Here is a 23,413-nt window from a genome sequence, read left to right as displayed (position 1 = left end):
TTTCTGAGATGTGTTGGTTAATTGAAACCCGACCGTCAAAGAACACCGATATTCACGATCTAGTATTCAAACCCGTATAAAAGGAACCGCCTTTACTAGAATTTGAACACTGGAACTCTCGACCCTTCGAAATCAGCTGATTTTCTAAGACGCGTTCACCACTAAACCGACCCGGAGAGTAGGGTTACCGACTCAACTGTTCTTAAGGTATCGTAACCCTCTGACACTGTTTTGTGTCCACAGCTGTTTACGTTTTTGATAATTAAATGACCCTCGATTCTATCCGTTTTTTATATTTAAAATTTCATTGAAAAAGACAAAATGGTGGACAGAGAAGAAAATATATCGAGGTAAGCGATTTTTCCGCATTTTTTTTTTTTTTAATTTGTTTTGATATTCTAAATTAGTCCCTTAAGTTTGTCCAACCCCTTCCTGGGATATTTTGTATTTATATTCCTTACGTAAAAACGATAGAAAAATTCATATAAACATACAACGGGGGAAAGGCTTTGTTTTTTTAGCAAAAATATCGTCCGATTTCTCACTTTAAAGATCAAATAATACTCCATAGTAAAACTTAATAAATATAAATTACCGAATAAAATAATGTAATCTTAAGATGAGAAATTGAACTTCATCGGACTTTGAATGAACGATCAAAGCAGTCCGACGGACGGACGATATTACATAAGGAGTAATTCAACTAATGTTGAAAATAAACGTCGTAACCCTTATGAGCGTGAAGTAAATTTTAAGTGTTTTATTTATAAGTAAGTTAAAAAAACAAGCGTGATACAAACGATATTAAGAATAATTAATCGGCATAAAATATCATAAAAAGTAAAAAATTTATCTAAAACTTTTCCACTATAATACAACATTATTAAAGAAATTATTTTAAAATTAGTTTTTGAAAATTAAATAAAACGTTTACCATTAATTTTTTTAATATTTTTTAACATCACCGCCATATTTCTTTTTTCTCATTATTTTTAAATCCTTGTTACCGATTTACACGCTGCATATTTTAACAATAATTTTAATATTTAAATCTCACCGTTATCCTAGTTTCGACAATTTTTATGAACGATATAATACTTATTTAACTTTCTTTCTTTCTTTTATAAATCTTTGGAAATTTTTTAATCATTGATTAATTTATTAATTTAAATTAGTTTTCTAATGATGACCTAATACAACAAAAATGTTTTAAGTAAATTATTTGCACTTTAATTTTTTTTTAGTAATTCATTGTTTATTTTGTGTATGCGTTCGCGCGTAAGCGAAAATTCATTCGAGTTTATTATTAAAAAATATTTTAAGATAAAAAAAAACAAAACAGACCAAAGATTGTAGGTATTTCAACAACATCGACTTAAGAAATCGATAATAAAAAATAACGTATACATTTTAAAATTTATGGATTTTTTTCACAATAATTAATCTTAACACGATAAAACAAGTGTTACTTGACGTATTTATATGTATTAGCGTATTATGATTAATTTCAAACTATAATTTATATCAACAAAGTTTATTCTTTGTTCGACAAACTTTTTAATCGTTGAAAAATTAAGTTTTTACATCGCGTTCAGCATGATAGCTGTCGTTTGTAGTAGCGAGATTTTACTGCAGCGTGTGCGATTGCGTTAGCGATATAATCCACCGGGTTACTCAATTTATTAGTCCCCCCACCGTTATTTATATAATGTCCACCGGGTCGGGCTAACGGTTAACTCGTCATCGCAGATCAGCCGATTTTGACGTCGAGAGTTCTAAGGGTTCAAATTCCAGTAAAGAATAGTTACTTTTATACGGATTTGAACGCTAGGTGTAGACCAGAGGTTCCCAAACTTATTTTTCTCATAGACCGCTTTCAAAATTTTGCTGGTTCCGGCGGACCCCCTGCAGCTAATTTCCACCCGACGGAAAATGTGAAGATTAGATCTAACTATGAAAATTTGCGTTACGGCTGAGTTCCACGAACTAACAGCTTCCGAAAAAAAGTGAGAATCGATCGGTTAAGTTTTGATCGACTGTGCTGTGAGTGGATGTCAAAAAAGTAAAGTTGGCCGATCAAAAATAAATGCTTCCATCCGACTTTTCATTTTTGACATCTACTCACAGCACAAGAAAGCAATAAATTCTCACTTATTTTATTTAGAAAACTTCCCGTTCAGAGTGGTAAAAAGCAAAAGAAAAATAGTATATTTTTTTGTGTCGCATTTATTCAAATATGTAATCGTTACGCTATTAATTATTACTGTTATCGTATTGCAATGTAATATTTTAAAATTGTCGTAATATAATTAAAATTAAACATTAATAACGTAATGTAACTTCTACAATGACGATCGCAAAATATTTACAATTTTAATGGGAGGGATGTACTTGATGGATTGACAGCAAATTATCAGTTTTGTTAGGAATAAGCGCAAATCTCCCCGTTCAGTGATATTGAATCTACTCCTTTTTTTTGATAAAAGGTTTATAACGACACTAAAACTTTTTTCGACAAGATATGACGAGGAGAACGCTATCAAAAGCTTTCTCGCAATTCCCCACAGTCCAGGATATTTTTCTGGTATTTCTGCCTGCATCCAAAATGTTTGATACCCTCTTTTAAATTTCACCTTCAGCTCCTCATTAGTGCTAAGCTCGAGTAGCTCCTCTTGTAATATCTCATTCTCCACATCCGTTTCATCAAATGGATTTATGACCCGTGGTGGTATTTCCATCGTCAGAATATCTTCAAATCTGATTTCGAAGTCATCGTGCAGGGCGATTAAATGTTGAACATATGTTTGAATAACCTCATCAAGGCGTTCTACCTGTGACAAGTTTGAAAACTGGGAAAATACGCGCCGACTAATATTTTGCTTCATAAATTTCAATTTTCCAAGAAAATTTTCGTGGACCCTTACGAATTGTGAACCCCCTTTTTTTTGTCACGCCAACGTAGACCCCCGTAGAGTCTCCCGTGGACCCCTGGGCGTCCACCTGGACCTTTCAGGGAATCAATGGACGGTGTTCTTTGGTGGCTGGGATTCAACCGACCACACATCTCAGGAATAGTTGATGTGAGACTATACAAGACTGCACTTCATTTAATTTCATACATATCATCCTCTGAAGTAATACCTTACGGTGGTTCCGGAAGCTAAACCGAAAAAAGTATTTATATAATACTTATAGTGTTTTTGTCAACAGCGATATGTAATTTTAAATATAGCTGCTTTGTAATAAATTCATCACGTAAATACCTCGATTCAGTCGGCGCTAAATGAAAACATCAAACATTTATCGGATAGTAAGTCGTACGTAAAACATCAAAATATATCATTTATACGCGTAACTTTTGAGAGATTCTATTACAACTCAACGCGGTTTGCTTATAACCGGATATCTCTAAAGCGAATTTAGTATAAATATTCGTAATTAATTTTTAATACAAATCGTCAATATTTATATTGTTCAGCTTTTACGGATTAGAAAGAACAAATAGCGTTTAGTCCCGTGAAGTTTATAATTTTTATTAAGTAAAATTAAATAAACGAAAATATTAATCGTGAATTTTATCGTTAATATAAATAGATATAATTTTTATACAAAATCGTAAAAGCTTCATAATTAATCGAACCAAGATATTTATAATTATTAATTTAATGTTAATAAAGTAATAAAATAACATAATGAAGATCCCGAGTTTATTTCCTTTTATCTTACGTACGAGTAAATATACATTTACGTAGGATAAGGCGCCGTGAAAACATTTTTATTGAAAAAGGGCGCCGCGACTCGGAAAAGTTTGGGAACCGCGATCTAGACCATCGATTCTCAAACTTTTTCGCCCGCTACCAATATTAGGAATCAAACATTTTCTAGCGTCTCCCAAAACTTTTAAACGTACCGTCTGTTAAAATTAATAATAGCAGTTATTGATTTTAAGATGCGCTCTTAAAAACACCAATTGTAATTATTGTTTTTAAACGTGGCATATCCTATTTCTGAGTTGAAACTTACATTTTACTTTGAAATATCAGGTAAACGTCATTTTTACCTTTTTTTAATCGTTCATCCCCTTCTTAGATTTTCTTTTCTTTTTTTCTTTTTTCTGTTTAGCCTCCGGGAATTACCGTTCAGGTATTACTGCAGAGGATGAATGAGGACGGTATGTATGAGTGTAGTCTTGTACAGTCTTAGTTCTACCGTTCCTGAGGTTGCGGTTAATCGAAACCCGACCGCCAACGAACACCGGTATCTACGATCCTAGACCGCCCCCAATTTTCTGTAGGCTTTCTACCGTCCCCTCTGAAGGCATACAGCGCTTCCAAGGGGGCGTTATCGCCCCTTTTGAAAACGAAATAACGAACGGTCTAGATGAACTAGTTTGGCTGTAAAACGTTAACATTACCAAAAAAACTCTTTACTCCAGTTTTGACATGAAAATTATACTTCTTTAACATAGCTATTCTAGCTATATTCGCCGAGAAAATTATTTATATATAATACACACGCACGCACGCACGCACGCGCACACACACAATAAAAGATTATATTTCAATAAAGATTCTAAGTTTACAAAAGTTGTTAATATTTTTGGTTTTATTCGATGATGATTATGTGTTTGCGATTAGATTAAACGGTTTAAAAATAACTAATTTTGTGTTCAATTCAATATCTTTTGACATAAATTCGATAAACAAACACGGTTTTTATACTTTGTACTAAATAGGATACTGTATATTTTTAATTTGCGCTAGTGGACAAGAAAAAGTCATCGGTCGAATTTTATACGTTTTAATTCGTTTACGAATAGATAAATTGTATTTATAAAAAGAGCTGTCTCTCTGTATCTTGTGAAACGTTAATTTAAATAAAATTATAAAAGTCGACCTAAACTCTCTAAGTCGAATGTAAACAGAAATCTAAACGAAATAAACACAGCTGATTTCCAGTCGATAAGCCTTGACAACCGCAGGCTAAGAAATTTTCTTATAAATATAGAAACGAAAAACTGTTTAAAACGAATAACTTAATTAACGCTACGGAATTAAGTAAAACACAAAAGTGCAAAAAATACGCAAAACGATTAACAGCAAACACAACAACGTAAACAAAACACAACAAAACGACGGAAAAAATGCAACAAAATAACACTTAATAACAAAAACTAATATCATAAATAGAAAAACAACGTAAACGAGTACTAATTCGCAGAGCGAAAATTCAGTCGTCTGTTCGCATGGAGAGCTTAACAACGACCACACAAAAACTAATATCATAAATAGAAAAACAACGTAAACGAGTACTAATTCGCAGAGCGAAAATTCAGTCGTCTGTTCGCATGGAGAGCTTAACAACGACCACACATTTGTATAGCTTGCTCTGAGCATATATATATCAAAGTGATTGAATACGAAATTCTTCACGTATCGGAATGCTTAAACATGAACGGTAAAAAAAAATTATTTAAATATTTCATTTTATACTTTAAGATTATATTAAAATAAATAAGCTAGTTTATTTATTTTGTCGGTTTTCCGTTTAATTCTTATATTTTATTTCCGGATGATTTCGCTAAATAAACTGTAAGCTTATCCGTGGCGTATGGAAATGAAATTTTGTAGCGAATGTAAAAGGTGCCGTGCGTGAGCGGGATTCCACCGTGGAACCTCCGGATGAAAAGCCGAGATACTACCCACTCCGCCACACCACGGAGGTCGGTGTTGTGTATCCAAGGTAGCGGAAAAGAATTTGAAACACCATGAAGTTGCAATTTTGTAACTAAGAAGATCCGCACTTACTTTTACGTCCCAGTAACCACCAGTTTTGAATATGAAGTCGTTTAAACAGTATATATATACACACAAGATGATATTAAAAGTATTTATTTATATACCATACTATAAGTGAACGCATCTTATATCACATAATCGTAAATATATTTTATTTTTATTAGCGTTGTCAATTATTACCTGCCGCATACCCAAGTAGCCATTCGTTCAGTTCAGTCACATCTTTTAATAATAAATTCATTAATACCGGTGGCCACTTTCTGTAGCTAAAACAACAAAAATAACTGTATTTCTCTAAACACAACTCATATATGTATAATAAACATTTTCCGTCGACTAATGTTACAGGCCAAGTCAGATTAACAAGTCATTAAGAATTACAAACGTGTAAAAGCGCATCAGATCTTTAAACTGTTAGAGAAAAAAAAATCAACTCTGAGTACTATACAATATTACTTTTTTCAACATTTATATGGATTTAAATATCCAGTTAAAAAAATGAATATATTTGTAGCGCGTACATACACCCGTAGATATATTTATTAATTCACTTTATTATACATGTAAATCCTAATTTTATTTTATTTAGATATTTAAAAATATATTTCGTCGTTTTAATTAATACTTGGCTCTCAATGAATAAAACAATTTAATCCAAAAATGTTTGACTTTATTTAATTGTTTTATAAGATAACACTCAATCCTGCTATTGCGTAAGAGATTTATAAAAGCACTAGACTCTGTGTTAACCTTGAACGTTCGTAGTCGGTGGAGTGAGGAATGTTTACAAAACAACGAACGCCAGCAAAGAACGGTTTTTTTTCTTCATCTCACGCATTATTAAAACAAATATTCTTTATCTATTTTAAATAATTTATTAATTTTAACTAAGCATAACAAGTTTTGCCTATGAAGTATTTAAGAATGATGTCATAATAGCAATATAGGTCTGCTTACTTAGATAACAATAAAGAAAATCATTCTTTGGAAATTCAGTATGGGCAAAAGAAAAGTTATAATGAATTAACAATAAGGTCAATGATTAATGATAAAGACCATTAAGATAAGAAATGGATCTGAACAAGTATAATCCTGATCTGCTAATAAAATTTATTTATGATTTTTGAGTGAAAGCTATCATTTGTACACTAGTATGCCAAATAATCATTTAACATTTGAATTATCATTCATACCTAAAATCAAATAAACCTAATGCATACTACAAGATTTTTTGCCAGGTTATTTTCAGTTTTCAATAAAGATTTATAAGTTTTATTGAAACTATCTAATTGATTATAAAAAGGTAAAAAGATATTCACATCAATCAGATTTAAAATATGAAATAGGTGCTGTATTGAAGACATGTCATTGTTACAACACAGCTTGAATTGCAATTTAACGATTTTTTAAGTAAAATATTGAAGTTTATATCAATTTCCAATCGAGTTTAAACAAATTAAATATTAAACAGTTCCATAACCAATGCTTTATTTTAAAACAAATAACACACTATAACATGAAGTTAAAACAAACAACGCAGTTGTTAATACCAATAAAAATGAACAGAATCTTTGTTTTAATTTATTAAGAATATCTGTTGATCCATTAAGCAGTGTAAATTTAATACCTTATCAAGAAATTTATATAAATAAAAATTATAATTATGAAACTAGCAATAATACGAGGATTATTTTTTTTTCAAGGTCTGATCGGTCACGAAATTAAAACCACAGTGAAAATAAAAAATTTTTTATTTGTAACAAGTACATACATAGTTGTGTTTTCAGCCATGTTTCTACGCCGGTCTGCAGCTCGATGTCTGTACCAAAATGTTGTCCTCCTAGCCAGCGTTTCATGTGAGCAAAGAGGTGAAAATCGGATGGAGCCGTGTCCGGGCTGTATGGTGGGTGATCAAACAGTTCCCAACAAAAACGCTGCAGGAGCTTCTTTGTTACAGCTGCAGTGTGCGACTGAGCATTGTCATGGAGAAAGACAATGCCTGATGACAACATTCCTCTCCGCTTATTCTGAATTGCCCTTCGTAGACGTAGAAAAGTCACGCAGTATGAGGCTGCAGTGATGGTCGTGCCACGTTCCATGAATTCCACCAAGAGAACTCCATTCCGGCACGTCACACTTGGCAGAGACATACTATCACAGGAGTGCTGAGAAATCCTCTGTTGAAAAATTTCTCCATAAAGGGACTAGTTAAAAAAAAAATCAGTAATTGCATTGCTACGCTTTCCCAGCATACAACTAACCCCACACTATCTATCACTCAATCCATCTGAGACTTCAGCTCTAAACTTTAATATCATCAATGATCCTGCATAGAAGTTACCATGTCAAATTTGAAGATTTTTCAAATCCCAAATTATTAATCTAAACAGATGCAAAAACATAGATGAACAAATAGAATTTACATCACTTTTTTGTGTTTCTTGATGGTTTGATGAGTAAAAACCAAAAAAGTAGAAAATTATTATTTTTTTGGCATTATTACTGTAATCATCTTCCTGTATTACAATAAATAATGACCAGAGAAGAAAAAAAAAAAATATTTTGTTTCAATATTATTTTATGGTAAATAATTAATTAAAATATAATTAATTTGAAATACCTTTTCATTATTTAGTAGTAACTAATTTTAGATGTAAAAAAGAGATAGTTAACTCTATGTACAGTAGTGATAGTAAAAAAAATCTGCTCAATATGGAAATATTGCAACAAAATAAAAATTCTAACGTCTAAGAAACTTCCAAAAATTATTGTTTTATATTTTTTTAATTAATAATAAAAATTGTTAAGAAAACAAAATGAAGAAATAGTTTAATTATAACTTCAGTTCAGCAGCAAAATGAAGTATAAAAATTACCCATAAATAATGCACATAAAAGATAATGTATGAAAATGCACATGTTCACAAAAATATTTTTTATATTCTATAATTCTGCTGAAACAATAAAAAGTATATGTACAATAATATAAATTTACTTATACACTAAAAGAACAAGCTGAACAATAAAGTTAAAATTAACACTGGGGAACAAAAAATAATTTTTTTTGTCTCAGGAAGAAAGATATGTGATTCTGATAGTATTTTTTTCCCTGAATTCAAACTTGATATCAGTTTTTCTCCATCACGCAAAGTTTCTGAGAGACAGGCATTTATAACTTCAAACATTTTAATTCTGCATTCTTATCTACACAATATTCAAACATTTGACTCATCTAGAAAGTAAGAAATTGACAATTTTCTGCTATATTTTGCTTGCGGGGCATCCCTCTGATGGCCCAACAATAATCAGCCAGCATATTAGGATACCTCTTATCCATAGCTGAAATCTGGTGATGAAAGTGTTCTCTATGCTCATCGCTCACTGTGCCAAGATTTTCCGGGAAGAAATCTATGTGCGAGTGCAGGAAGTGTATTTTTAAGGACATATTACAACCCAAATTTTTATAAGATGTTATAAGATTGTTGACAATGTCACAGTAATTTTCCACCTTTCGATTTCCCAAAAAACTCTGAATAACATTTTTGAATTCTTGCCAAGCTGTTTTCTGCAGTGGATTCAACAGTTCCTCAAAGTTTTCATCATGCATTCATTAGTGACTGTATTTATGGACCCACAGATATTCCTTCTTTAATTTTTGCATCACCAATTTTAGGAAACTTCTGTTTTATGTACATGAAACTAGGAGTATTGTCCATGGCCTTGACAAAATTCTTCATTAATCCTAGTTTGATATATAACGGAGGTAGAAACACATTTTTAGGATTACACAATGGGTCATGTTTCACATTTATCTGTTCAGGATTGAGTGATTTGTGTTTAGGCCATTCTTTTCTAATGAAATGAGTTTTTCTGTCCCTACTATCCCAATCACACAAAAAAAATAGTACTTTGTGTAACAAGCTGCAGACCAAGAATAAATGCAATTACCTTCAATACACCACAAATATTCCATTCAAACACTGCATATTGAAGTTTTTGCAATATAAATTTAAAGTTTTCATATATTTCTTTCATACTAGCAGATTGAGGTGCAGATACTGATGAGAGGTGCAGATACTGATGGGAATTTATTGCCATTATGCAGAAGCACAGCTTTTAAATTAACTTTAAAGGAATCAATGAACAAGCACCATTCTGTTGGGTTATGTTCATTACAGAGTGTCTCCATAAATTAAGAAATGTCATTACAAAACATTAAGCCATTTTCTCCAGAAAAATAGTCTTTAAATTCTGAATGACAATTACGATAAGTACATATCTTTGTATTCTTTTGAAGAAGATATCATCCTTTTAGCTGGGAAGTAAACATTTCAGACTTTAAATCTTGTATGAAATCGTTAAGATTTTCTTGAGTCAGTAAATGAGGCTCAGATGAACTGCTTTGTTCAAAGTTATATCACCAAAACCTGTTTCTTTTACTTCATTACTTCCGTCAGATTCTAAGCTCTCTTCATCTAACATCACATGTCTGAAGGCTTTGGTATGGAATTTCTTCACAGTGTGAAACTGGCCTCATTGTAGATTGCAACTTGGGTACACCATTATGTGTTTTGATCCCTTTAATGTTTTTTAAGTAGAAATAACAGTCAGAAGAGTGATCTTTGGGTTCCCTCCAAATCATAGACATAGCAAATGGCACGTGGCGTGTGCCATTTTTCCATGCAGTGTGAAGCCTAGATCACGATAAACAATAGATATGTGGGGCCCAGGCTCTTGTTTGGTCCCTCACTTTAAACCCAAAATAAAATTCAAAACACTTTTTTACTAATGGAGTAAGGTTTCACCTTTGGAACTTGAGCATCACTTCACCACACATAACAAAGATTGTTAGGATGATTTAAACAAACTCAAGGCATTTTGCAACTAACGACTAATTAAAAGAAATAAAGTTGTAAATAAGTAATACACAATAATTCAGACAAACAAAGCACTCACAATGATGTGTTTACTGGTTCAATACTGTCTCACAACTGGCATTGTTCTGATAAATATGTGCTACACTAGATCACACTTGTACATGGCTATACACATGTGAACTTGCACAATAGTAGCAATGCTACCCTTTGAGTTAGCTCATGTGGTTCCATCATATTTACTAGGAGCTTTTATTTGACAATGGACAAATGGATGAAAAAAGTTTTAAAATATTTTAAAAAATTAAAAAAACAAAAAACTGTGAGTGATGGAGAAATTCCAAATACATATTTGAAAACAGGATAAAACTGTATAAAGTACACCTATTGGTACTTATAAGACAAAAATCATGTTGACCAGTGTAATTATGATCATAGACACATGGGACAGCATCATAGTATAAAGTTGCATGTAATATTTTTACAATGGATTTAAAAAGATGATAAATTCTGAAGTTTCAGAAATAAGTTAGTTATCATCATTAAGCTTCACTGAGCTCTAACATTAATACAAAATCTTATGTAGAAATACTGAGAAATATTTATATGTCTGGAATCAAGTTTTTTCCCAAACTTAGATTGAGTAATCTAGTCCCTGATTACTGAACATAACTTATGGTGACTGTTTAACTAACAGTAAAACAAACACACACACCTATGCTTGGGCACACATGCATCCATGTATCTGTTATATCCATATATCTGAGCCAATTGGAATCTAGCCTCTGTTCTTAATTTTGTTCCTTCACTGTGTGTGAAATAAAATGTTTTTACTCTGATATGTTTTCTTTTATTTTTTGTATTGTATTTATTCTTCTTCCCTCCAATTCATTAAATTTTCTTCAATCCGCAGAGGACAAAATTGCATCAATTCATGAAATTCAGTTCATAAAATTTAAACACAATAGCTTGCTATAAATGTACTTATAATTCCATATTTCATTAATATTTATTCATGTTTTAGACAAAAACTTTTGTCAAGATGATACACTTTGTAATGAGCTAATGTCCTGCACCATTACTAGATCTGCGTCAGCATTCATGAGTAGCCAATTCTGTAGTTACCATTTTTCACTTCTAACTACTTATTTGTTTTACATAAAAGTTATGTTTTTCTATCTTATTTAGTTGCTATGGAATAGTTGTGATCATAGTTTTTTTTTTCAAGGTGGATGACTGGATGGGCTTTATTATGCTTCCTTTCAACATTATTCACCCTACTGACATTTTGGGTTGAACCAGCTCGTTTTCGCTATCCAGAGAGACCGGTTGTGTTTCTTGCTCTTTGCTACAATGCGATGTCCTTGCTGTACATAGTACGAGGATCATTCGGTCCAACGATGTTTACTTGTGTACCCATTAGTGAAGGATATGATTCTTATGTAGCTGTTGATGGACTAGAAAGTGCTCAGTGCACAGTCATGTTTCTTATTCTATACTACTGTAGTTTATCAGCAAGTGTTTGGTGGGTTGTACTTGCTATAGCGTGGTTTCTATCGGCAGCAAAAAAATGGTCAAGTGAAGCCGTCTACAACCTTGCGTCATACTTCCATGTTGCAGCTTGGGCAGGACCTGCAGTATTAGCGGTACTTGCTTTAACTCTTTACAGAGTTTCAGCCGATGAGCTAACTGGACTTTGCCAAGTATCTGAGGTCAGTTTACAATTTATTTCTTTTTAATGTCAAAATGAAATTACAATTTTTCACTATTCTCTGTTTCAATAGCAAATCACAAACAATTTTTTTTAATCTCTTTCTGTTAATTAGTACTGGCCAGTATCTGAGTTCTGGATTCAAATTGTGGTCAAGTTTGGATTTTTCTAATGTGACAAATTAATTTTTATTAAAAAAAAAAACAGGCAAACAGTTGCTATGACTGGAAATGAGCCTACAGTTGTCAGTATACATAAATTAGTGTAGCTACACTACAATATATAAATAAAAATTCAAGCAATCAGTAATGTTTGGGATACTAACAATTGTAATTTCTTTCCCCCAATTAATTTATTCAGACCAATTTACCAGACCAAAAGACCAATTTACTTCTAGGATATTACTTCAGATGCAGAAGATAATTTATTGCTACCTGTATTCTTTTACTGCTGCTATCTTTGCATCTTGTAGCCAGTGACAAAGTATCATTAATTGGAATGATGTCACAATTCCACATACTTGATGAGATAGTAAATAAAACATTCATAAGCAATTAAAGAGAAAAACATCCAAATACACACATCAAAATTAGTTTCCGGTTGATGTTACCACAGTCTCTCTGGATATTGGATCAGATGAAAAGGTCCAACTGCATGGCCACCTAGAATATCCTCCAAATATTAATCTTTTGGACTATTTTGCTTGAGCGTTTATTAAAAGTTGTGTGTATCAAAGAAAAGTTTGAGATTTTAATGATTTAAAACAGAGAATTGTTGAAGCTGTTGGTGTAATAATGCTGTAAATACTCGTAAAAGTCTGGCAAGAGTTAGATTATCATCTAGACATCTGCTGAGCTACAAAAGGTGCACACATTGAACATGACTAATTTACATTTAAACTTGCTGAATTGCTGTGTTTATTAAAAAAAAACTATTAAATTATAACAGGGTGTCCCATATAAAGCATAACCCACTTGTGTCACTGGTATATTTAAATAAAAAAGTGATTTGTAAGTTATTAAATTAAATATTTTATTTTCAAATTTTTCAATCTTAAATTCTAGAGTAAATTCTGAAAGTGGCTGCCATCTTCATGAATGCATGCTTCCACCCCTTTTCACTGTGTTTCTTGCAACTGTTTTCAGAATTTGTGGGTTAATAATTAAAACAGCTTATTCAATATTGACCTTCAGTTGTTAAAGTGTTCATGGTTTATTGCTGTAGGCTTTATCTTTGAGGAGCCCCAAAGAAAAAAATCTGGTGCAGTCAAATTTGGAGATCTTGGAGGCCATAAGCCATGATCAATAATGCAATCACCAAAGAATTTGTTAATGAATGAAGTGTGAAGAAGAATTTGAAGTGTTTATCAATTCGTTAATGAAGTTGAATGTATGTAGGGTGATGTTGCATTACCATGTTGGAAGTAGCAGTATCAGTCTTCCTCTTCCAAGAGCGCAATAAAATATTCTGATATTGTTCTGTAGTAATGATGTACTCAAAGAAAAGAGAACCAATAAGTTTTTCCTTATATTTTACATCATACACTCATCTTCTGTGGGTGCAATTGTTTTTCACGATATGCGTGGAGATTTTCAGCACTCCAAATCCTACTGTTATGGCTGTTTACATAGCCAGATAAAACCATGCCTCGACTGTGAAAAAAATCAAGTTCATAACATGACCTCACACATGAATCGACAAAATCAATGACAATATTCTAGCAGTTTTATTTTTGTCTGGATCAAGAAGTTGAACTGTTTGAATTTGATATGTTCATAAATTTAATTTTTTTGTTGCCCGATGAACATTAGTAAATTAATTTCAGCTAATTGACTTTTTTGGTGAAGCAGTTAATCAGTCTTTGATTTCAGCGACTGAGTCTGCATTCAACATTGTCATTGATCTTTTGTGTTCCTTGCTATTAACAGAACCTGTCTCTAAATTTAGCCATTAACCTCAAAACTGAAGTCCTGTTAGGTGCTGGTTTATCACAGTACTTACAGCAAAAAGATTCTATCACTGCAACCACTGATCACATGCTAAAGTACAACTCTAGAATAAAAACACATTCATCTTGTGAAAATATCTTCTTTCTAACAATGTACTGAGTATTATGATTGCTTTGTTAAGCCTATCAGTAGCAATCTAATGCACTGGTACAGTGTTCACTTGTTGGATAAGTCCATTCCAATAAAAGGTAGGGGACTTGAGCAGTCAATTCAAATACTGTAGAAGGCTGATTGCTAGGTTGCTCTGAACAAATGGAACACCTATATTAACTATTTCTGTGAACATTTAGCCTGGACACTTTGTGTATAAATATATACAATAAATATATATATATATATATATATATATATATATATATATATGATAGCTGTATAAACAACTTTGAAAAAAAGTGATTCACAGGTACCGGTGCAAATACCAGAAGTAAATGTTGAAGTAATGGCAGTTACAATTCACTTGATAAATAATAAAATGATTAAGTTATTTTCAAGTTGTCATTCAATAATTTTCTGATGCCAAACTTAACTTACAGGCATAATTAAAATAAAAATATTATAGTTTAATAAGTGTAAAAGTAAATCTTTACATAATTAAATTTTACATTTCAGGTTGCAACAATGGGATTTTTGGTTATCCCACATGGTGTGCTTCTTGGTGTAGGGGTGTTAATAGCAGGTCGAGGAGCATCAGCCCTAGTTAGAGTAAGAAGAGAAGTTCGATGAGCTGGAAATGCCACTGCAAAATTAGAACGATTAATGACACGTTTAGCAGTATTTACAGCTCTTTATGTTTTGCCAACATTAGGAGCATTGGGTTGTTTACTTTACGAGTCATGGCATCATCCTCGTTGGCGTTCTCTAGCTTTATTGTCTGCTTTAGATTGTCATGCTACTCCTGGATGTGCTCCGGGACCATCATACCATTCCGCCGGTGTTGAGGTGTCTCTTTTAAGAGTATTCCTCTCACTTGTTGTTGGTATATCTTCAGGAATGTGGGTTTGGTCAGGGAAAACCTGCCGCTCTTGGAGCAGCTTATTTACAGCACCGAGAAAAACAAATCGACCAGTTCCCATGACAAGGGTTTAATACCAGGTTAAGATTTAAATGTATATATGTAAATTACAGATATGTATTTAAAAATGTTGTACATTACTGTGAATATAAGTTTTGTAATTAGATAAATTATAAATACTGTAATTAAATTATTTGTAGTTTTAAAAGATAATTGTGGTATACATTACAATATTTTAATAAACTGTTGTACAATATATTTTAATTTGTCTAGTTTCCTTTTCATTTTTAACAGACTTCAAAGATGGATGATGTTCTCAATCTGATCACTATCCAATTCCATTCCAAAATTTCAATTTACATGTTTTTTAATGAGTTTTTGTGCCTTAATCTTCAGAAAATGGGGTTGGAATGATTTCAATGATTTGCTTTTTATTTTGTCGAGAACCTCTGTTATAAATAATAAATATAATTATAAGTAGTTAATATAATGAGTCAAAAGTATAGAAACCCCTCAACAACTTTAAAACCATTCAAAACAGAATACTGTAACTTTCAGTATATGGTATCAGTCAACTACTTTAACTTTTGATGAGAAATAGAATTTAAATCCCTTCTAAAGGAGTGGACCAGGAGTTGTAACTCAAATATTTTAAATGATAACACCCTTTGTATGATATATCATTTTAAAGGTCTCTTTTAAGACAAGAAAAATGGTGTGTATAAAAAGTTGGTATGATGTCTTTACCCAAAATGGCAGTTGGATAAAATCTGGATTTTGAAATTACTATATTTAGTAAATCAAATAATAAAATTAAATAAAAGAGATTAAACTTAATTAAATTAAAATTTAACCTAATTTAATTAATTTTATTTTATTTATTAAAAGTAAATTTAAATAAATTAAAAGTTTCTATTTTTTTACACAAAAAATTGCTTTTGTTCCAAATTAATGAGTAAATAAATGAAAATATTGTTACCCAATCATTCCGATCAGCATAAGGCACAGTATTTGACTGATACCTTATCCTGAAAATTACATTACTCTATCTGGAACGATTTTAAAGTTGTTGAGGGTTTCCATACTTTTAACTCGCTCTGTGTAGGCTGATGTCTTGTCAAAAGTATTCTCAACCACCAATTTAAGAAAATTAGTTGGGAAATTTAAAACATCTTTTGTAAAAAAAAAGAAAAAACTAAATACATTGTTTGTATGAACATAATACATATCCTCCATCCCTTTTACTATTTTTAACAAGACACATATTTTCTGTAGTCCAGAGACTCTACTTCATATTTTATAACACTGTGTTCATTATGGTTATTAAGATCAGATTTCTTATTTATATGTTTTTGGTGAACATCTTTGTTTATATACAATCAAAATTTTTTATTAGCCCATCCATTCTGTAAATAAAAATTATAAAAATATATATACATTTTTTTAATGAAATGTCTTCTAAAACTGCACTTAATCTCGTATTTCAGCTTTAATTTTTTAAACTCAGAGTCAAATCAAAAAATTAATTTTTAAATTGTGTCTTTATTCAGCATAGGCTTCAAAACTGAAAAATTATCACTTTTTAATTATAGTAGTTTTTTGAAATCAGTTTTGTCTTTTTAAAAAAATATTATTTAACTCTTTAAAGTGTACATTTAATCAGAAAAATTATTTGTTTTGAGAGTTAGGAATTTGAATGTATGAATTCTAATGGTTCAAAAATTAATAAGGTGATTACATAAATAATTATTACATACTAATGTACTATACTGTTATGAATGTTGAGTAAGTATTCTATAGCAAAACTTTTAAGTATACTATTCTGAATTTAAATCATTATTAATTAAAATCTTATTAGCACTATACTTCACAATTTTACAAAAATGAGAATACTCACCTCCCTTTTTTCTTTTTGAGGGTAATATAGGTTTCATTCCTAGTTTTCTGTGATTTACTTATGTGAGATTATATTAGGAAGAAATTGATGTTTTAATTATATTTTTAAACATTATATATTCCTTGTATATTTGCTTTTGCAATGTTACAGTTTCGCTCAACAGAAAAAAATGTAAGTTTTGAAATAAATTTGGAATACCCTAATAACTGCAACACTTGGCCCATCTCAAAAAGTATTTAATAAAAAATTGAGACAGTAATCAATGCTAAGAAAAATAGGAAAAGGTAACTGCTAAAAGTTAATTAACAGAAATCCATTAGTAAAACAGTGCATGCTCAAAGGACACCACAGATATGGCATACTTTCAGTATTATGCATAATTCCCATTCCAGCACTTAACAAGTTCTTCCTTTTTTTTAAAGTAATAAAAAATTCTCTTTATTTTATGAATGGAATAATGATTAAAAAGTTTATCTAAAATTTGTTGGTTATATTTTAAACTGTTAATTTTTGTAAAGAATAAACTGCACAAGATGAGGTGATTGATAACAACAAAAAAATCATTATTAATTAGTAACATAATTTATACAAAACTTATTTTGTTCTTCTCAAACACCTTTGTTAATTTTTAATATACAATCTTTTATTTTTTTATATTCAAGTATAATTATGATAAAAGATAAATTATGCATGTGATCTATTTATTGAGAAATTGACAAATTATAAATAACTATTTACATATATTTTAAATTATTAAGAGGTAGTAAGATTTGTGCAAGACAGAAACGACACGTACTTATAGTAGATTAATTGTTTTTAGAATGAATATGATTCATACATTACTGCTCAAAAAACAAAATTAAAACTAATTTCAAAATAAGGCTATATCTATCTAGTCAAATGAACAATTTGCATAAAACTTAACTGCAATAACAGGTGGTATTATGATTATACAAGATTTTAAACAAATATCAAGTTTTTCCTTTTTATGTTTGGCATGTATTTGTTAATTTATAATTAAAATATTAAATTATATTTTTTAAATACATTTTAATTAAAAATACCCCAACCTTCTATCCAAATTTATTTATACAGAACTGTTATAGGACAGTCAACGTAACAGGCTGTCATATCTACTGATTATTAAATTATTATCAACAGATAAGAATTAACTTTGTAGAAAATGCTCAGAAATAACAGAAATTATTCCGGTTAACTACATACATAATAAATTTAATCTGCATTAGTTTAAATTTTCATAACTAAACACATGAGTATAATATCTGCAAAAACATTTTGATTAATAAAGCACAACTAACAACCAATTAATGGATAACTTTATCATTTATAAATTAAATATTATTTTTAAAATAATATTTTTTGACAGATGATTTTTGGAAATCATAATTCTGCAATATACTACTTATAGGTGCAATTCACAATATTTTAAATAAATAAAAAACATTTAAGTTACTTGCAGTACAACACTAACCTCCTTAGAATTAGATAGATACTTTTTCTTTTCCTTTTAGCCTCCGATAACTACTGTTTAGATAATTCTTCAGAGGATGATATGTATGAGTGTAGTCTTGTACATTCTCAGTTCGACCATTCCTGAGATGTGTGGTTAATTGAAACCCAGCCACCAAAGAACACCGGTATCCATGATCTAATATTCAAATCCGTGTAAAAATAACTGGCTTTACTAGGACTTGAACACTGGAACTCTCGACTTCCAAATCAGCTGATTTGGGAAGACGCATTCATCACTAGACCAGCCCGGTGGGTTTAGATACAGATACTCTATACCACTCTTAAAAGTATCTTGGAAACTTAAGAGAGCATATTAGTTAGTACTGATAGAGTTCAGTTTAAATCAGCTCAGAATTGAAGTTTGTTTTGGAAAATCAATTGTTAAATAAATTGAATTATAATTACAAAATAAACTTCAGAGAAGGTTTAATTAATGTAGATGCCATGATATACTGTTTGCAGTTAGTTTGAAAGTAACAAATGTTTTGTACATAATGCAGGAAACAGCACGGCATATTTTCAAGAACAATCTTGCATGTTATAGCAGCAAAAGTGGCATTCATACTACATAATCCTAGTTCAGAAATACAGTTTATCTCTTATAAAATAAACATAGTTTACAAATTTGTTATATTAATTTTATAGAAGCAAGGTTAGTAACAGGATCCTTTCATAAAATACTACATACTTTGAATAAAGTTGATTACAATATAATTTTTTTTTAAATCCTTTTTACAAAAAAAATTCTATATCTATTGAGTTAAGAAATGGGTTCATTTAATTTTTAACACCAACGGTTGTCAAGAAAGAACAACTGGTGGCTACAGACAGTTAAAAACTGGTCATAAAAGCATATTTCTTTTTATAACTTCTACAGCATTGCATTAAAGATATCACTTTAAAAAAGTAAAACATGTTAATTAAAAAACTTTTAAGTTGCACTATTATATACTACATGTAATCATGAGTTTCATTAAGAGAACATGTAATAACGTTAAACAAAGGCTTCAAAATTCCATTTTTTCCAATTCTGGAATTAAATAATTCAAAAAAGGGCAGTTACACAATTGAAACTCTACAGGTTTATATATTACATGGAGTAAAATAAACAAAAAAATAAAAAACTTGTTAATACCTTCTCTACTTAAAAAAATAAAAAGGCATTTTTAAATTTATGTTTTAGTGGCAAATAACAGAATGAATGAAAAAACATTTTCTTGATTTTTCATGTAATGATGTAATTAACTTTTTCACATGTGCAAACAATCCTCCCATGTTGTATTTACTAGTTAAGATAGATGCAGTATCCGACTCTTTTGACACCGATAAAAACATGCATTATCTATTTCTGGTTTAGTAAAGTTTTATAAGTACATCTTTGGCTACAGGTATTTTAAATATTTATTATTTTATCTGTTATATTATGCAAGTTACATTAATTTTTTTAAGATGAAATTTATGAAATATGTAATTTTGTGTGTGATAATATCTTATGTATACATTTGTAAAACACAAATTCAATGAAATTGGCAGGAAAAATTGAATCTTTCTCCAATACCTTCCATTTCTTATTTGCCAGTTCAATCAGTCTGATTTTTTGTGTTATGTTAAGTGTCTAGTGGATTTTGTAACAAATCTAACCAGTTATTCTATCAGTCTGTGTAGCTGTTTATTTTATATATTCCTAATTGGTGTTTTTTTATAACAAATACCAGGCGATTCAAAAAGAACTAACTTTAAAAGCATATAAAAATTTATTTACATAAATTACAGATTCAGTTAAGGTCTCATTTCATAGTAAAACACATTATGTTTTGATTTGTGTAGTTCATTACTACTGAATTCGGCATCCAATGTTGCTAAAAATGGATACATTTACTGGCGCAGAATGTGCTCGCTATGTGTTTGGTTTCACAATTTGCAGTCAGTAACTGCAGTTCAATGTAATTTTCGTAGAGTATGGTAGGGAGCCTCCTAGTAGGCATACAATTTCCTCCTGGCACCAAACCTTTGTTGAGACCAGTTGTTCTGTAAAACATACAAAATCATCAGGACGCTCACGCGTCCCTTTAACTGCTGTGCTACAACTCAGAGAAAGCTTTGCACATAGTCCAAAAGAAATCAACTCAATTTAAGTCACTTAAGACTGAAAATCCATAAATGACCAATTGACGCGTATTAAATAACAACTGCATTTGAAGCCATACGAACTAACCATGATTCAACATATTGAAGTAACTGCTCGTCTGCAGTTTTGTGTGGAAATGATGGATAGAATTGCAGACAATACGTTTTTAAACAATGTAATTTTTAGTGATTAGTCAATGTTTCAAATCAGTGCCAAGGTGAACACCCATAACTTTTGAATATGGGGTAGTAAAAACTGTCACGAAACTTTCCAGCAAGTTCATGATAGTCCTAAGGTCAATGTTTTTTGTGCCCTAAGAAGATAAAGACTGAAAGAATCATTCTTCTTTCAGCAGGCAATCATAAATGGTAATGTTTATCTGGACATGCTTTAACATTTTCTAAGAGTTAAACGATGATGACTAAGGTAGACAACATTATTATCAATAAGACAAGGCACCACCTAGAAGTCCAAAATTTTCTTGATACTTGATTCCCAGATCAGTAGATCGGTCATGAAGGTCCATCACATGTACAGCTTGCTCTCCAGATTTGACCCCACTAGATATTTTTCTTTTGGGGCTCCATTAAAGAGTGGTTTGATATGGTTTCCATTTGAAATACGACATACATCCTACCTGAAGTTAACGACTTCATTCCACACTGTAGCAAGCAAGTCTTAGCTCAATGAGATTAGCAGGCAAAGGTGATAAATAATCTTGGACAAACTTGATGTATTTTGCTATGAAATGAGACCTCAACTGAATCTGTAAGTTATCTCAATCAATTTTTATATGCTTATAAAGTTGCAAGTACTTTTAAAGTTTCAGTAGTTTTGTTTACTACAAATAATTCAACAGAAAAATCAATTAAATTACAGAAAATCCTATTAAAAAAAAAAAACATAAATAATTAAAAATGGTGATGTTTATATTTTAATGTTCTAGTATAAGTTATAGTATAGAAGATAGTTTAGAAAAGAATAATAATTTATTACAAAAAAATAAAAATACTGTAATTACAAAGAACACATTTTAAAATGTTTAAAAACATTTTAAGCAAAAAAGGACAATTTCTGTTAAGAATGTAATCAGTAGCAAGAGTTTCAACAATTTGTAAACAACAACTCTTTAAAATCATATCTTTTTGGGAAAGCTTGCAGTATCTTTTTCAAATTCCAAAAAAAAAGTGTCAACTTCTTTAAGAGAATAGACCTGAAGGATAAAATAATCAATTCACTTCCAATAACTTTGTATGTTCTAATTATTGGAAAAATAGTGTATAAAAAATGTTACTTATAAAATTCTTGAGTCAAAGCAAGATAAATATGTAGTGATAGTTTACAAGCAGTAGATTCAGAGTATTTTTCACTATATCTTTCACCAACAAAAAAAAGATGAAATGAAATGAATTAAGCTTAGAAATGAAAATAATTGTTAGCAACAACAAATTTAATTCAGTACTTTATTAAATATTACCCCCTAAAAACAAAACTTCAAATTATTTGAATTAAAGTTTCAAATTATTATTTTTTATGTGAAGGAAGGTATTTATAATGGTTTCTTATTTTTTTTTATTTATATGTACTGCACGAGTCTATAGAATTTCAATCTGTGCACCTCACCCTTACTTTATCGCCATCTCTTTTGCTCTAAATGAAACTCATGAGAACACATTATACTTAATAATGCAGCACTTAAAATTTACCAATTAACAGTTTTCTTTTTTTTAAAGTTAAGTTTTTTATTTATTTGAGCAAGGTTTAATAAGTACCATGCCTCCCAAAAAAACTGCCTCTTCGTAGATAGCTGACTATCCTGGAGCATTTATATATGACGAAAATGTTTTATATTGTCGAGTTTGGGAGAAAAATATTTTGTGCACAAAAAAGTTTCAGATAGACCAGCATGTCAAGACAAATCTTAATATCACAGGATTGCAAAAGAAAGGCACACGAGAACTTATAAAAGCAGCAAGTAGCAGTGATTTCACTTCCAAAGACAAACAAAAAAAGTACTTTAGCATGGATTTATATGAAGCATTGCTTACAAGTAATATTCCTCTTCACAAACTTACAAATCCTACCTTCAAAGATTTTCTGCGAAAATATTGCTTGAATCAAAATATATCAGATGAATCAACATTCTGTAGAGATTACATACTAACAATTTACCAACATGTTCTGGAAGAAATACACAATGAACTCAATGATAGCATTATTTGGATTTCAGCTGAGGAAACAACCGAGTTGTGGCTGTTACATTGCGAATTTAATTGTCAGTGCATTAAAACTAGAGTCTTCTTCTTCCTATCTAGTGACCTACAAAACATGAAACGACAAATCATTCTACGATTGCCAAACTTGTGAATGAGTGTATTAAAAAAATATTTCTGAATTTTCTGCAGATGAAAGAGTGTTTATATTTCTCTCAGATGCTACTCCCTATATGATC

At 30.6% G+C, this 23,413-nt stretch overlaps 3 protein-coding genes across 4 annotated transcripts in view; all 3 read left to right on the top strand.

The window, feature by feature from the left end:
* LOC142334233 (dynein heavy chain, cytoplasmic-like) overlaps positions 1 to 12,096 on the top strand; it is a 40,516-nt gene extending 28,420 nt beyond the window's left edge. For both annotated transcript variants that reach the window (XM_075382093.1, XM_075382092.1), the window contains one exon: positions 11,900 to 12,096. In XM_075382093.1, the coding sequence (XP_075238208.1) occupies positions 11,900 to 11,968 (69 nt within the window). In that variant the 3' untranslated portion in view covers positions 11,969 to 12,096. The remainder of the gene's footprint in view (positions 1 to 11,899) is intronic.
* LOC142317878 (frizzled-9-like) lies at positions 12,072 to 15,114 on the top strand. Its single transcript, XM_075354422.1, has 2 exons — positions 12,072 to 12,383; positions 15,001 to 15,114. Exons 1-2 carry the CDS (start codon positions 12,072 to 12,074, stop codon positions 15,112 to 15,114), a joined length of 426 nt encoding a protein of 141 aa, XP_075210537.1.
* Positions 15,112 to 15,652, top strand: LOC142334234 (frizzled-8-like). The gene has a single exon (XM_075382094.1). It carries the CDS (start codon positions 15,148 to 15,150, stop codon positions 15,475 to 15,477), a length of 330 nt encoding a protein of 109 aa, XP_075238209.1. The 5' UTR covers positions 15,112 to 15,147; the 3' UTR covers positions 15,478 to 15,652.
* Positions 15,653 to 23,413: the final 7,761 nt, after the last annotated feature.

Source organism: Lycorma delicatula, chromosome 1 (assembly GCF_047948215.1).
Source record: "Lycorma delicatula isolate Av1 chromosome 1, ASM4794821v1, whole genome shotgun sequence".
Classification (NCBI taxonomy): Eukaryota; Metazoa; Arthropoda; class Insecta; order Hemiptera; family Fulgoridae; genus Lycorma; species Lycorma delicatula.
This window is presented reverse-complemented; position numbering and strand designations above follow the sequence as displayed.

Excerpts from the sequence above, each read along its gene's own strand:
- LOC142317878 (XM_075354422.1), top strand. The coding sequence starts at position 12,072 with ATGTTTACTTGTGTACCCATTAGTGAAGGATATGATTCTTATGTAGCT. Across the intron at positions 12,384-15,000 it reads GACTTTGCCAAGTATCTGAG|GTTGCAACAATGGGATTTTT; the intron begins GTCAGTTTACAA and ends TTTACATTTCAG.
- LOC142334234 (XM_075382094.1), top strand. The coding sequence starts at position 15,148 with ATGACACGTTTAGCAGTATTTACAGCTCTTTATGTTTTGCCAACATTA.